The sequence below is a fragment of the Hirsutella rhossiliensis genome, assembly GCF_020360975.1.
Source record: "Hirsutella rhossiliensis strain HR02 chromosome Unknown scaffold00006, whole genome shotgun sequence".
In the NCBI taxonomy this organism is placed as follows: Eukaryota; Fungi; Ascomycota; class Sordariomycetes; order Hypocreales; family Ophiocordycipitaceae; genus Hirsutella; species Hirsutella rhossiliensis.
The window spans coordinates 2,159,565-2,173,545 of NW_025408672.1; the positions used below are offsets into that span (position 1 = coordinate 2,159,565).

Below are 13,981 nucleotides of genomic sequence, written 5' to 3' on the forward strand. Positions count from 1 at the left end.
TTATAAAGACTTCCTTTTATAAGTATAATATATATAAGTATAATAGTTATCCTAACTATTAACCGGCGAGAGCTTATTATAAGTAAGATACGTCTTAGTAAGGCATTAACTATCTTTTAGTCCTATTTATAGCCCTTATAGCAGGATAATATTATACCGTTCCGAGTCGGTAATATAAGTGTATAATTATATGCTAGGGGAATCTTACCTACGTTAGCCTAGAAAACTCGTAGGGTCCTCTTGCCGCTTCGGTTTGCCCGGGGATGTCTAACCATCACGACAGTGTCATAGGGCTGGTACGTCGCTTCTTTAAAGGAAAGACGGGTCGGGGTTCATCGCATTCGCTCTCAGGCTGCGGTGTCGTGGCCACGAGTGGCCAGGCGGCCCGGGAAGGCCCGGGAAGTTGGCCGGAATGGGCAGAGCGGGCAGAGCGGGCAGCAGGAAGTTGTGGCTTGGAAAGATCCTTTTGTCTCTTCGTACCTCAAAGGCGCCATTATACATGAAGACCCCACTTCTGCTTTACATCTAGTGATAGTATATTCGCCCTTTTTAGGATAATCTCGGCAAGAGCGTTAAAGGACACGCTAGTGAGGATCTCCATGACTTGGATATAGACCTCAAACTCGCGCGCGATCCAGCTTCTGAATTCAATAGACACAAGGGAATCAAGGCCATAGGCGGAAACTGGGGCTGCCGCGCTGAAGCAGTCAATCGGACGCTGTAGGATAGCGGATGCCTTTTGCAGCAGCGCAGCGACGACGACGTCCTTGGCAGCCTCGCGGCCTTGGGCTTGCTGGAGTGCTGTAGCAGACGAAATGCAGCTGTTGCTAGTTTGGTCGGGCCTGGCCGAGGCGGTTTCGACCTTGAGCAACCGTAGGCGCTTCAGGTGCGAGAACTTGGCGTCTTTGACGTAAAAAGGTTGCTTGGTGGCTGGCATTTTCTCAAGGCTATGGAAGCCAACGACGCAATGGCCCTCGCAAGTGTCGCGCATTTCATTTCGTATTGCCGCAGCCATCAGACGGCGGATGTCGCTGGCATCGATGCAGTCAATGGCCATTTGTCGCGACGCCGCATCTGTTGTCGGGTCATTGGCAAGGTAGCCAACTCCACGCACATAGGGAAGTTCGATGGATGTGAAGGGCATATTTCTTGTCCTTGTATACTGGGCTAATGCAGACATGAAAGTCCCGCTTGCCGCATATGCCGCCTGGCCTATATTGCCTATGGTGCTAGCGGCCGACGAGAGCGTGATGAAGAAGTCAGGGCTGTGGCCACCGTGGACACTTTGTAGAGCACGCTCCAGGTTCCAGATGCCGTGGACCCTGGGCTTAATGACGGTGTCCCAGTCGTTAAAAGTCGCCTTCTCAAAAACGACGTCCTGGCCGGCGAGTTAGCTTTACTCGAATGCCTGGTTGGGGACATGATCAGACTCAAACTCACACGAAGAACCATTGCCCCAAAGACGACGCCATAGACCGGGGGGACTTGGTCAAGGAGTGGAATCAACTTCTCTTGCACATTTGCCGCATCAGAAACATCGCAGCGACAGACATGGACGGCGACACCTTTGCCCGTCAGGTCGCGCATCGCCTGTCGGGCCTGTTGAGTAGAGGCGCCGCTCCTGGAGACAAGAACAAGTCGCCTTGCTCCTTGCTGAGGCAACCAGCTGGCAATGTCCAAGCCGATGCCCCCGGTGCCACCCACGACAATATAAGTCGCATCTGGCCGCAGTGGGTGGACCGGTTTTCTCGGCGGGTGAACCTATATGATTCGTCCGAGTCAGTTATCAACAAAGTCTATGTCACGAGGCAAAGGGGCATTGACGTTACAAACCTTGACTCTGGCATTTTTAGTCATCTGGACAACCGTCTTGCCAATGACTCGACCCGTTTGCAAGGAACGGAAAGCAGCCTCAATATCAGAGATGGACTGAGTGTTGACGGGCCACCACGACTGGGCCTGGGAGTCGACAAAGACACGGAACGAATCGCGGAGCAACCGCCCGAGTAGCTGCGGACGCTTCTCCCTCACCAAGCCCAAATCGACAGAGCAAAAAGAGACATTGTTATTGAAGTGCGCCATTTCGAGGCGCGAGTTTTGCACAATGTCTCGCTTTCCCAGCTCGATGCATCGGCCAAAGGGGGCAACGCATTCAAACGTCGCCTGCAGAGCGTCGCCGCCCAGCGAATTGAGGGCAACGTCGACTCCCTGGCCCCCGGTGGCGTTCCGGATGGCTTGTATGAATGCCAGGTCGCGGCTGAAGAAAATGTGGTCTTGGTCGAGCTGGTAAGTCGCCATCAGGAACTCCTTCTTCTCTTGGCTGCCCACGGTTGCGAATATCTCGGCCCCAATGCTCTGGGAAACGATAATGGCTGCCTGTCCAACGCCCCCAGCGGCTGCGTGGATCAGGACGCTCTCTCCGGCCGTCAACCGCCCCATGTCGACCAAGGAGTAATAGGCGGTAGAGAAGACGGCGGGAAGAGATGCTGCAACCTCCCACGGCATGTCGTCTGGCATCATGTGCGCACACGATGCTGGGCACCGCGTGTAAGTCGACAGCGACGCGGGCGAGAGAGCACAGACTCGGTCTCCGGCACTGAAGTCGGTCACCGCCGACCCTACTCTTGTCACTATGCCGCTGCACTCCTGGCCGAGCCCATGGCCTTCGAGCTGGCGCATGGCCATGAGCACGTCTCTGAAGTTGAGGCCCGCACAGCAGACCTGGACCTCGATGTGGTCGTCAGGCAGCGAGGAGCCGTAGACGACATCGTCGGTCCAGTACAGCTCGTCCAGTTGTCCCCCCAATCCAGCCATGAGATGCAGCGCCCTGTCTTGGCTGAATGGCCGAAAGGATGGCGGGGCGTCCGGGCAATCCTGCTGGATGCTGAGATTCAAAGCCGTGTCGACAACCAAACGGGGTACTGAGACGTGCCCCTTGCGCACGGCAAACTCCATATCGCTCCGCATCAACGACGCGCCTTGGAAGAAGATGCCGTTGAATACGCCGAGTATGTGATTTACTGCCTCTGAGTCGTTGACTTGGTCCTTGTCCCCCAAGTCCAGCGTGGCCAACTTCAAGCCCGTTTCTGACCGGATACTCCGGGCCAGACCAGCTGCCATGTTACCGCCAACCGACTCTGGGTTCGACCTCGCGTGCCGGACGACCCATAGCAGGCCCCTCGTCCGGCACACTAGCTGCTGCAATGCTTCCAGCTTTTCGCGGGTGAGGTGCGATAGGGGGGAGCCGTCGATGCCGCCCACCAAGACGCACCACTTGTTGACAGCGTCAGCGGATTCCACGTCTGGCACAGTGACGAGGGCCTGACCCGTCATGTCTGTCAGGCCCTGCTCCAGACGGCGCAAAGCTTGGGTGCCGAGGCCATGGCCGCCAATGACGACGACCTCTCCGTCATCGCGGCGTTTCATGTTGCCAGTGGCCGTCGTCACCATGAAGCATCCCGACATGTGAGGCGATCCGGGGTGATCCTCGACGGAGACATCAATGCCCGAAAAGCCCGTGGCCTTCATGACACCATGCCATTGCTCGATGCTGAGCAGCGGGCCGCCTTTGCGGAATTCATCGCTGGCGAGCCACCATCCAGGCAACAGCGCAAACGGGAAGTGCCTCGGCCGGAACACCGTCTCCTCAATCAGCAACACCTTGCCGCCGGGCCTTAATAGAGACCGCACGTTGGCCATGGTTTCCTTTATGTCGGCCGTTGCGTGCAAGACGTTGCAGGCAACCACCACGTCGTAGGACCCTGGCTTGAAGCCCTGGGCAGATGGGTCGGTTGAAATGTCCAGCGTCTGATACGTCAAATGATGGCTCCATCTCTCCAGTTTGGTCTTGGCCTTTTCGAAGAAGCCGGGAGAGATGTCGGTGTATGTGTAGTGACGGAACCGCGGCATGGAACCGGGTTCGTCCCCCCCCCTCCCGAGGCTCTGCAGAATAGGCAACGTGGCGCCTCCGGTTCCGGCACCAATCTCTATTATGTTGAGATCGGGATTCTGATGGGCCATTTTGTCCATGCAGAATGATGCGCTGGCGTAGCACTGGCGAAGACTCTCCAGAGACTCGTAAAGCTTCCCCAGCCGGTCGTCTTCGAGCATGACACTGAGCGCATCGACCTGGCCATGGAGAATCTGAGGCAGCAGTTCGCCCAGCACGCTCAACAGGTTTTTGGCCCTATATGTATTATTGGCCGTCCGACTCCATGCATGCTGCGTTGTTTCCGTTTTGGCTTGATTGGAGGCGTTTTGGCATACCTGCTGTGCCCAGCGGTAAAACTGCTGATGGTGCTGGGGCAGGGCGGACAGCTCCTGTGCTGTGACAGCTTGTAGGGATCTTCGTAGATATTCTGTCGCATCGTCGTCAATTTGGTTTAGCTGTTCACCAGCTGCCTCGGAGCCGCCACCCTCAAGGGGTGCTAGCAGGCGAATGTCGTCAACCGAGAGGAGCTCAAAGCAGGGCTCCCAGTCCAGTTTGTAACACAGCGGATCCGGTGCGTTCCCCTCGTATCCCTGCACATGATTCGCAATGGGGACGACGCTAATGCCTTCAAGCTCAAAAACCGCCTTGTCTGGGTTGTCTGGCTCGACGGCGGTAATGCGGTTTTTGTCGGCCGACTGAGACCCTAATCGATGACCGTACAGCTGGAGATTGCAGCCTGTGCCTGCGGCTTGGGACAGCGAGATGGAAACATGGTTGATGTGCGATGGGACAAGGGTTGCCTTGGGCGCTTGCTGCCCGCACCCGTGAAGCACCCACATGAGCTGACAGCAAAGATCGAGGGTGACAGGATGCACCTTACAGTCCGTCATGTGCCCCCATGGCATACAGCTCATCAAGTCGGGGACACGAACTGTGGCAATGGCTCGCTGGTCTTGAGCGCCCAGGTCTTGTGCGCCCACATGTACCGATATATTGCAGAGCCTTCGAAACAAAGGTCCATACTCGACACCGCTCTTCGCGATGCTGTCGTAAAGAGTCGCGTCGTCGACCGACGCTGTACAAGATGCCCGCATTTCCGAGGCGTGGCCTCTGAGTGCAGCAGCCGCCATGGCCTCTTGACGGGAACCATGGACGGGATTCAAGGGCTTGGTCTCGTGTACCATGACGGAGCCATGGCAATGCTGCTCCCATCCTCGACCAGCGGCCCAAGAAAAGATGCTAAACTCGTGCCAGCCGAGACCCGACTTGGCATTAGCCTCGGCTTGGCGTGGCCGAAGAGTCAGCATGGTCTCGACGGTTGCATCGTCCGCTATGGCGAGAGCGCCATTTATCGAAACGTCACGAAGGTCAACTTTCCCAGCAGTGAGGCCCCGTAACTGCGCTTGCTGGGCAATGGCCTCGACCGCCATTGACAGGAAGCCAGTCATGGGATAGATGTTGATGCCATGGATGCGGTGTTGACGGATCCAGGGGTGGTCATCAACTCTCAAGACGTTCCTCCACCGCGGCTCAAAGTCGACACTGTCCATGGCCGGCGTGCCGAGAATATCATTGCGGGGGTACTTTGGATGCAAGATATCGTCTCTCCGCCGGTTAAAGGACCAGTACCTCTCGGAATGATTCCACGGATACTTGGGCAGGTTGGTCAAGGCGGCAGGCTTGCTGCCTCGTGCAAGGTTGGGGAAGTTTATGCCCCTGAAATCGAGCGCCACGCCACGAGTAAACAGCGAGACGGCCAGGTTCTGCAAGGCCTCGACTGCGTGGACGTTGCGCTCTAGCGTATACCCAAAGCGCATCTGTCTGTTCGGCTCGTGTGTCCGCACAACGTCCCTGACCGGCCTTTTGAGCGCGGGATGGGGCCCAATCTCAACCAAGGTATTGATTGAATCGTCTGCCGCTAGGAGACTGGCCAGGCCCTTGACAAACTCGACGCGCGATGCCAGGTTGTCAACCCAGTACGAGGCATCGAGATAGGTTCCTGGAGACACCTGCCCAGTAAGCGTTGAGTAAAATGGTATCTGGGATGGGCGTGGACAGAGTCCAGCAAGCAGGGATCGGTATTGCGGCAAAACCCTTTGCATGTGATGCGAGTGGTAGCCAACGTCTACCTCAAGTCTTCTGGTCCAGATGCCCTTTTGGCCCAGACCAAATTCAAGGTCGGCGATGACGTCTCGGTCGCCGGACAAAGTGACACTTGATTCGCTGTTGACACAGGCAATGACAGCACCGGAGCATTGGATCATGCCGAGAGCTTGCTCGACAACCTTGGCATTGGTTCCTACTGCGAGCATGGCTCCATTGATTGACGTATCCGTAGCCAAAAGGTTTGCCACGACACCCCGGGAATACGCAACTTTGACAGAAGCCTCCAGAGTTAGAACGCCGGCCGCGTAAGCTGCTGCAATCTCTCCGCTGGAATGGCCGACGACTGCTCGAGGACGAACGCCCCAAGACGACAGCAAGTCGACCAATGCTAACTGGATGGCCGTACAAGCCGGCTGGCTCACGTATGCTGTGCCGAGCGAGCTTTCACAGGGGTCTTTGAGAACAAGTTCATCTAAGGGGCATGAGCATATGGGTCGGATTTAGTTTGCATTTTGCAAGGCGACGTACCTATGATGGAAAATCTGGCACCGAGAGACTTGAGACAAGTGTCGACGGCTTGCATCGTCTGTCGGAAAATAGGGTATGTGCCCAAAAGTTCCCTGCCCATTCCATGCCACTGTGCTCCCTGTCCGGTAAAGACAAATGCGATGCTTGCTTCTCCGACACAATGGACTGGCTCTGCATCCTCAGCCGACAAGGCTGAGATAAGATGCGCCCCAGTCGATGCTGATACAGCCAGTCTCCACGAATGAAAGCTCCGTCGCTGGCATAGAGTATAAGCCAAATTTCTCATGACACCTTCGTCCAAGGCTGGCGTGTGGTGTCGCACATACACCCCTAGTTCCTTGCTCAGGCGAACCACTGTTTCCTTTGTATGGCCAGACACGACATAGAGCCTGCGTTCAAGAGAATCGCCCAACCTTGTATCGGCACCTTGCACTCGAGGTGGGCGCTCTAACACAACATGGGCATTGGCTCCGCCAAATCCAAAGTTGTTGATGCTTGCAAACGGCTTCTTGTCAGGCCATGGCTCTACCGTTGTGGGGACCTAGTCGTCTCAGACTTAGTTATTTCAAGAGCAGAAGCTTGTCGTTTTAGGTTTACCTTCATGTTCCACTTGTCGAGCGGAATCTCCTCATTCGCCTTCTCAAAGTTGCAATTTGGAAGGACGAGGCCTCGCTCGAGCATCAGCGCAGTCTTGATAACAGAAATAATGCCACTGGCGCCCTCGGTATGGCCCACATTGGACTTGACGGAACCGACGAGCAGCGGCTGGCTTGGCCCTCGTCCCGTCCCCAATATCAAGGCATTGCGCAGGGCGGCAGCCTCTATAGGATCGCCGACTTTGGTTCCCGTTCCGTGGGCCTCGACATATCCGGTCAGAGCCGGGTCTATACGGGCTGACTTGTAGACGGAACGGATCAGCGCCTCTTGCGCGTCCGGGCTTGGCATGGATATGCCATTGGTCCGTCCATCCTGATTTAACCCGCTGTTGACAATCAAGCATCGGATGGCATCGCCCGCCGTCTCGGCGTCTGCAAGGGACTTGAGAATGATGCATCCGGCCCCCTCGCCACGGCCGAATCCAGAGGCCCTGTGGTCGAATGCGAATGATTTACCCGAGTCTGAAACAAGCCTGGGTGCATAATCGGCGTGGTCAGCCCATCTTGTTCATCTTGACCACTCAAGGATAAGAGACAGGCAATCAATCTCACCTGCCGCGCGACATGACAATAAACGAGTCAGGCGAGATGTTTAGATGGCATCCGGCTACAATTGCCATGGAGCATTCGCCGTTTCGGATGCTCTGGCAGGCAATATGCAAGGCAGTTAGGCTGGAAGAGCATGCCGTGTCAATGGTGAGACTGGGACCAGTTAAATCAAAATAGTACGAGATGCGATTTGCCTGTAATGCTATGGCGGTACCGGTGGCGGCGTACATGGGAATAGAATCCATATCCATGTTGTTGTCGCGGTCGTAATCGGGAAACGAAGCGCCGCAAAAGACGCCCACATTGCGACGCACGATTGAGTGGCCTGGCACACCAGCATTTTCGAGGGCCTCGTAGACACACTCGAGCAAGATGCGCTGTTGAGGGTCGAGAGCACATGCTTCTTGCCTCGTCATGTTAAAGAAGGGGGCGTCAAACAATCCAACATCTTCGTCAAGGAAGTGGGCACCTTGCGGGTTGAAGGAGCCAGGACGATCAGGATTTGGATGGTAGAATGCGTCGGCGTTGAATCGATTCTTGGGCATCTTGCACCATGCGCTGCAACCTTGCGAACACATATTCCAAAACTGCTCCTCTGTAGACACCTGTCCCGGAAGACGACAAGCCATGCCGATGATGGCCAATCGGTTTGGCGGCGGCGCAGCCTCCTTGGCCTGTTCGTCCATTTGGCACGGTTGAGCTCGAACTGCTAGGTTAGAGAGTATGCAGGGGCGAGATGGAACCGCCCGCTTGAAGGTGCATAAATGAATAACCGAGTCGCGAACTAAGAATGTAGATGTATGGCAGGTTAGGTATTAATTGGCGGGGACAGGAAGATTAATTAGTAGAACACCGCGAATGCATTAGCGAAGGAAATAATAGCTCATCTTTGTCAAAAGGAATTCTGCTGGAGTGTGCATTGCACTTCTGCCGCATGTCTTAGTGGTGTTTGACAAACCAGGGAGCGGTGAACAAATCCATACAGAAAGTCCAAATTCTAGATGCGTCCCGTTATGCCAGAGGCTGCCGATTTCTCATGGTAATGACTGGGGCCCTAATCATTTAGGCTCCCGGCAATCCTTGGAAGAGAACACAAATTGTGCAGATATCCTCTGGCTACGTGTTCCCCGTGTGAACGTGGGGAACTCTGATTGGAACCACGGAGCGAAAGCGACTGGAAGTAGAGGCTGCGATGCGCTGGCAGAGACAGTCTAGTATTGTCGGGTATAAAGGAACAAGGGATAACCACAAGCTCCTATCCGTGTTCGTTAGAGATCAACAATTGAATCACCGGCCCCCGTTCGTCACTCTCTGTTTCGCTGTGCTTGGGCGCCTCACACCGAACCACTTTGCTACGGGGACCGCGTTACGGGAGCCTCTCTTTGTTGACAAGCTGCTGTGGCAGCTGGTGGCGTTGCGTGTCGTGTGATCTAACGCGTCTTGCGGGGTGCCTAGCTCTGTTTAACATCTCCCACCGTCAAGGCCAATCAAGCTTAGCAACATATAACCCTATGGTCACTGCCGCCAATAACCAAGGTAGCAACATCATCCCTAACGCACCAATGCCTCCCATCAACCTTTGTTTCATCAACATTGCGAAGGTCTCTCCGTCATTAAGCCAAGGAAACTCGGTGACTGGTACCGGATTGCCTAAGAAATCACAGATAGGTTGCCAGCCCTGTCCCATTCGATACTCGAGCAGCCGCTCTGGAGGCACCATCTCATGGATTTGTCGATGGTGGCGGTCGTATACCGTCCGCGCGTTTCGCAGTGCCTGATCGATGTTCGTGGCTTCAAAAGTCCCACGAACAAGTTTGCGTAGAGTTCCGAAAGTCCTAAGACCCAGAAGCGGTTCGACGACGCGTTCGACAAATGTAAAGAGGGAATATGGGCTGACTTGAAGGGCCCTTTCCATGCTGCAATACCATTGTTGAAAATCGCGTCTCACCAAGATAACCTTTGCCTCGGGATAGAGTGGGATGAGTTGCGTTGCAAATAGCCCAGCTATGTCTGTGGCGGCCTCGGAAGCCCCCAACAACTCATCCCACTGCTCGCGTGTGAATGGCTTCCCCGTGTAAGTCGGCAGAACCGGAAACGAAGCGTCGGCGGCGTGGCTGATAACAGCCCAGTGTTCTTTCGAGCCCAAAATACGCATCCCATGAAGGACATCTCTGTAGCCTAGAATGGTCAAAGCCTCGGCCATAGAGGCAGTGCCTGTTCGAGGGAGACTCAGCACGAGCACCTTCATCTCTCGCTTCGGTTTGCTTTCCATTTTTGACCCGACCATGACGACAACGAACGGGCTTATAATATCGCACGGCGTTATAAAGACGGTGTAAGATAATACGGCAACAAGGCTTGCTGAATTCACAAGCTAGGAGAAGGATGCTTTGCCTTGGGGATCGAAGAGACGAAAGGTTCTTTCTTGTCCTCTGTCTCTTTCCCCCGCGTTCCACTTCCGGCCCCACTCCCCGGGCCCCCTGACCGCTCGACCGCCCTCCCCTGCCAGCGGGACCAAAAAGGTCTTGACTTTTTGACCTAATCGCTTCGCGAGCTCTCTGATCTTCTTCGCCAGATTACTGCTCCCGGACGCCGGAAATAGACCATTGTTCTCCTTCCTCCTAGTACTCGTTCGCAGCCATCCCCGTGCACCATGCCGCGAGAACACCCCGTCACGGTCTCTTCCAAGGAGGTTCGCCGTACCTTGGGTAATATTAAATCGCAGAGATCCCATTAGCGCCGTTCCCATCAGCGCCCTTTACCGCTTCTTAGAGTTCCCTATAACGAGATCCTCCGCGTCTTGCACGATATAGACCGCCGGCGCGATCAAGACCGAAGCCGCCGCCGTGAAGCTTAGTACCAATATACCGCACATACGCAATAGCCGAACAATCCATCACCGAGACTAAGAGAAGAGCAAGTGCCTTCTACGCCACCCCCCGCGCAGCCAAAACAACATACGCAGCCGCTAGCTATAGCCACTCTATTACCGAGACGACTAAGAGAGGAGCAAGCACCTCCCACTCTACCCCGCACGTAGTCGAAACGCTCGTCTAAAAGATATACGCAGCTGCCGACTACTCTATCACCGAAACGACACAGGGAAGAGGAAACACCTCCTACCCTGCCCCTTACGTAGCCAAAGGGCTCCTTTAAAAGTTACGCGCAACCACTAGCCTCTCTATCACCGAATCGACACGCACTCCACCGCTTACGCGGCCAGGGCGCTCCCCCACAAGGCCCCGGCCGGCGCGAGAAACCGTTTAACTCTAACGAGAACTGTATTAAGTCTACTATATATAACTATAATACCTATTTCCGCTCTAAGGAGCAGGCATCATCAACGAAGTCTTAGTGCAACGAAGTTCTACTTGCCCTTTAGGTAGTAGCTCCTAAATCGTTCTACTAAGCGTTTACGGATGAGAGGACGTTGCCGATTTCTCACTACATCTTCTGCTATAAGAAGACCCCGCCTTGCGAGCTCTCAACCATAGAGTGGAAGAAACCTTACCACAATTTATATAATAATATTACAGGGGCCAAAGAGCGTGATGTACGGAATGGGTTTAGGGACTTAATGCCGAAGATGGAAGCATTCGCAGGCGACCAAATTCCCACTCCTGTGACTCAGCGAAAGCTATTGGCTCAACCGAGGACACCACTGGTTGGTTCTATAGGCAAGCGCAGTCATCGATTTGGTTGCCCGACGATGCCGCCAACTGCAAGCGCCTCTGGTGTTGTGCACAATGGGCGAAACAGCAGTGCTGGCGTGAAGCGAACTTTAAGCGAAACTAATGCAGCTCTGCTGCCCAGCAAGCGATTCGGTTCAGCATCTCCAAACAAGGCAAATGCCGAACTCCTGCCGAATCGGATTCACCGGCGGGTCATCCTTCGAGACTACGGGAAGCCGATTTACTAGGCCAGCTCCCGTGTGGCCTTGCTCACTGCCCTGGAGGAATGCATCAAAGACACAAATCGTTGCATAATGCTGGCCTTCTCTATAGAGACATCTCCGTCAACAATCTTGTAATGAAATGAGGACGAGAATAATGTAACGGGCAAGCCGCTTTAACGGCGGCTGCGCCGCCTAGCTTCTAGAACCTTCCATTGGCTCGAAGCTATAAAATGCCGTTATGCTCTTATGTAGTAGATTCTCTTTCTTTCTTTCTTTTCTATCTTGATAGTAAACAGCATAGGGACTAGTTAGTTGTATCAACTCACTAGAGGCCTTTCACATACTATCAAGATCACCGAAGACACTGAAGACACTGAAGACACCAAAGTAACCGAGTCCCATCGGAGCCATTAGCATTCAGCGAAGTCGCGATGGCCGAAGATAACAACAACATGCAGCCGGACGTCCTCAGCGCCCTGGTTGCCGAGATACGAAGTCTGAGAGAAGAGAATTCCCGAAGAAATACCCTGTTTGAAGAACGTTTTATTGCCTGGAACTCCAACAACACCAGCAAGCCCGTTCGTCTGAACTCCTAGAGCCAATGCCATCTGTCACCCCGGCTGTCCCCATCGAGGACACCCATGTGGCGCCAATCACAACCCTCACCCAACCAAGCGCCCCAAATTACGAGACATCCTAAATTCGGCGGCGACAAGGCCCAGTGGCGAAGCTGGAAACTAGAAACCGAAGGAAAGCTACGAGTCGATAAAGAAGCCCTTGGAGATGCAGAAGGCCACTTTATGTACATCTTCATGAGCCTAGAAGGCAAGGCTAAAGACAACGTGACCACATTTGTGGAGATGCAAACCGAGAAGAGAACGTTCAATGTTGCTGAACTACTCAACCGTCTCGAATTGCTGTACGGGGAGAGGGATCGCAAGCAGAGCTACACGCAATCTGCATTCGATTAAGCAAGGAGAGAATGAACCATTCACGTCCTTTTACCCCCGCTTTGAGAGGGAGATCGCCAATGCCAACGCCGAGTATTGGCCAGACGACAGCAAGATTTCCTACCTCCAGGAGGCACTAAACGACAAAATGAAAGCAGCCCTCATAGGCTCTGACCCCTCTGCCATCAGCAGCTATGTTGGGCTGGCGAGGAGGTGCGATTCGCTGAGCAGCCAGATGGAACTGTTGGGTCAGTGGAAAGGCCCCGAGGCAACACAAAGAGTTCGGACAACTATGACAACTACCAGAACCATGGAGGCCAGTCTGCCCAGAAACAGTCTGCCCAGAAAACCGAAGTTAGACGAGAGGATATGATGGAATGGGAGCCAACTCTACAAGCATCCGCGAAAGTGAACGCTGCGCGCACCCGCAGTGATAAGAACACATATGGCTACCAATCCAAGCGACCAGAAGACCAAGCGCTGTTGGGCAAGCGTGCCCAGTGGGTCGACCAGGCCGAGATGGACGCCCGTTACCGTGAAGGGCGTTGCCTCCGTTGTGGAAGAGACAACTGCAGAATCGAGCGCTGTCCATTGGCTGCGCCTATCCGACCCGCAAACACGACCCGACGCACTCAGGTCAATGCCGTGACCCCTTCGACCAGCGGTCACTAAAGCCGAGATCGCCGAAGACGATGCTTCTTCTCATAGCGATGAAGATTCAGACTAGGGACACGCGGCGGCTGTGAGAGAATGGGATGTGAGCGGAAAAGCAAAAATGGACGGAGAACCGTTCATAGCAGACGTCAGGGTGAACGGCACAGACTTTGTGCCATCTCTTGTCGACTATGGCTGCCTCTGCTACGGCGCGGTCAGCAAGCGCACATTTCTCTCTCCAGTTGCCACATATACGCGTCCAGCCGCGCATCTTGGAGAATGCAGCGGGAGACGGCAAGGAGGTCAAAATCGACAAGATCACGTATGTGTCGATCGACCTCGATGGACATCAGCAGCATCGTGTTTTCATGTACGTCATCGACGATCTGAACTGGGATATGATCCTGGGTAAACGATGGATGGAAGACCAGGATGTTCACATCCATGCGAAGGAAGGATATCTCGAGATCGGGTCAATGGAGTCCAAGTACGAGACCGACGACGTTACCAGCCTCCTCAGCTAGACGTCTCTAATGTCATGGCCGCAACCTTTTAGCAGAAGCACGCCGTGACAAACGCAAAGGCGGCATTGGAGTTCACTCGGTCACAATGGCGGATATTGACAAGGCCCTAAGACCGAAACCGAAGACTGACGTAATGGAGAAGCTGCCACCACAGTACCACAAGTGGTCTCGAGCTTTCTCTCAGCAAC

At 54.4% G+C, this 13,981-nt stretch overlaps 2 protein-coding genes across 2 annotated transcripts; one reads left to right on the plus strand and one right to left on the minus strand.

The window, feature by feature from the left end:
- Positions 1-493: 493 nt before the first annotated feature.
- On the minus strand, positions 494-8,315 carry HRG_06459 (KR domain-containing protein; the record flags this gene model as incomplete). The annotated part of the gene is made up of 16 exons (XM_044864930.1): positions 494-1,378; positions 1,441-1,761; positions 1,834-2,010; positions 2,062-4,221; positions 4,267-4,653; positions 4,702-4,739; positions 4,864-4,898; positions 4,955-5,006; positions 5,073-6,509; positions 6,566-6,579; positions 6,892-6,954; positions 7,018-7,106; positions 7,163-7,386; positions 7,456-7,694; positions 7,774-7,923; positions 7,999-8,315. 16 exons carry the CDS (start codon positions 8,313-8,315, stop codon positions 494-496), a joined length of 6,588 nt encoding a protein of 2,195 aa, XP_044719870.1.
- A 5,075-nt stretch (positions 8,316-13,390) lies between these two features.
- On the plus strand, positions 13,391-13,793 carry HRG_06460 (uncharacterized protein; the record flags this gene model as incomplete). The annotated part of the gene is made up of 2 exons (XM_044864931.1): positions 13,391-13,483; positions 13,533-13,793. The coding sequence occupies 2 exons, from the start codon at positions 13,391-13,393 to the stop codon at positions 13,791-13,793; spliced, it is 354 nt and encodes a 117-aa protein (XP_044719871.1).
- Positions 13,794-13,981: the final 188 nt, after the last annotated feature.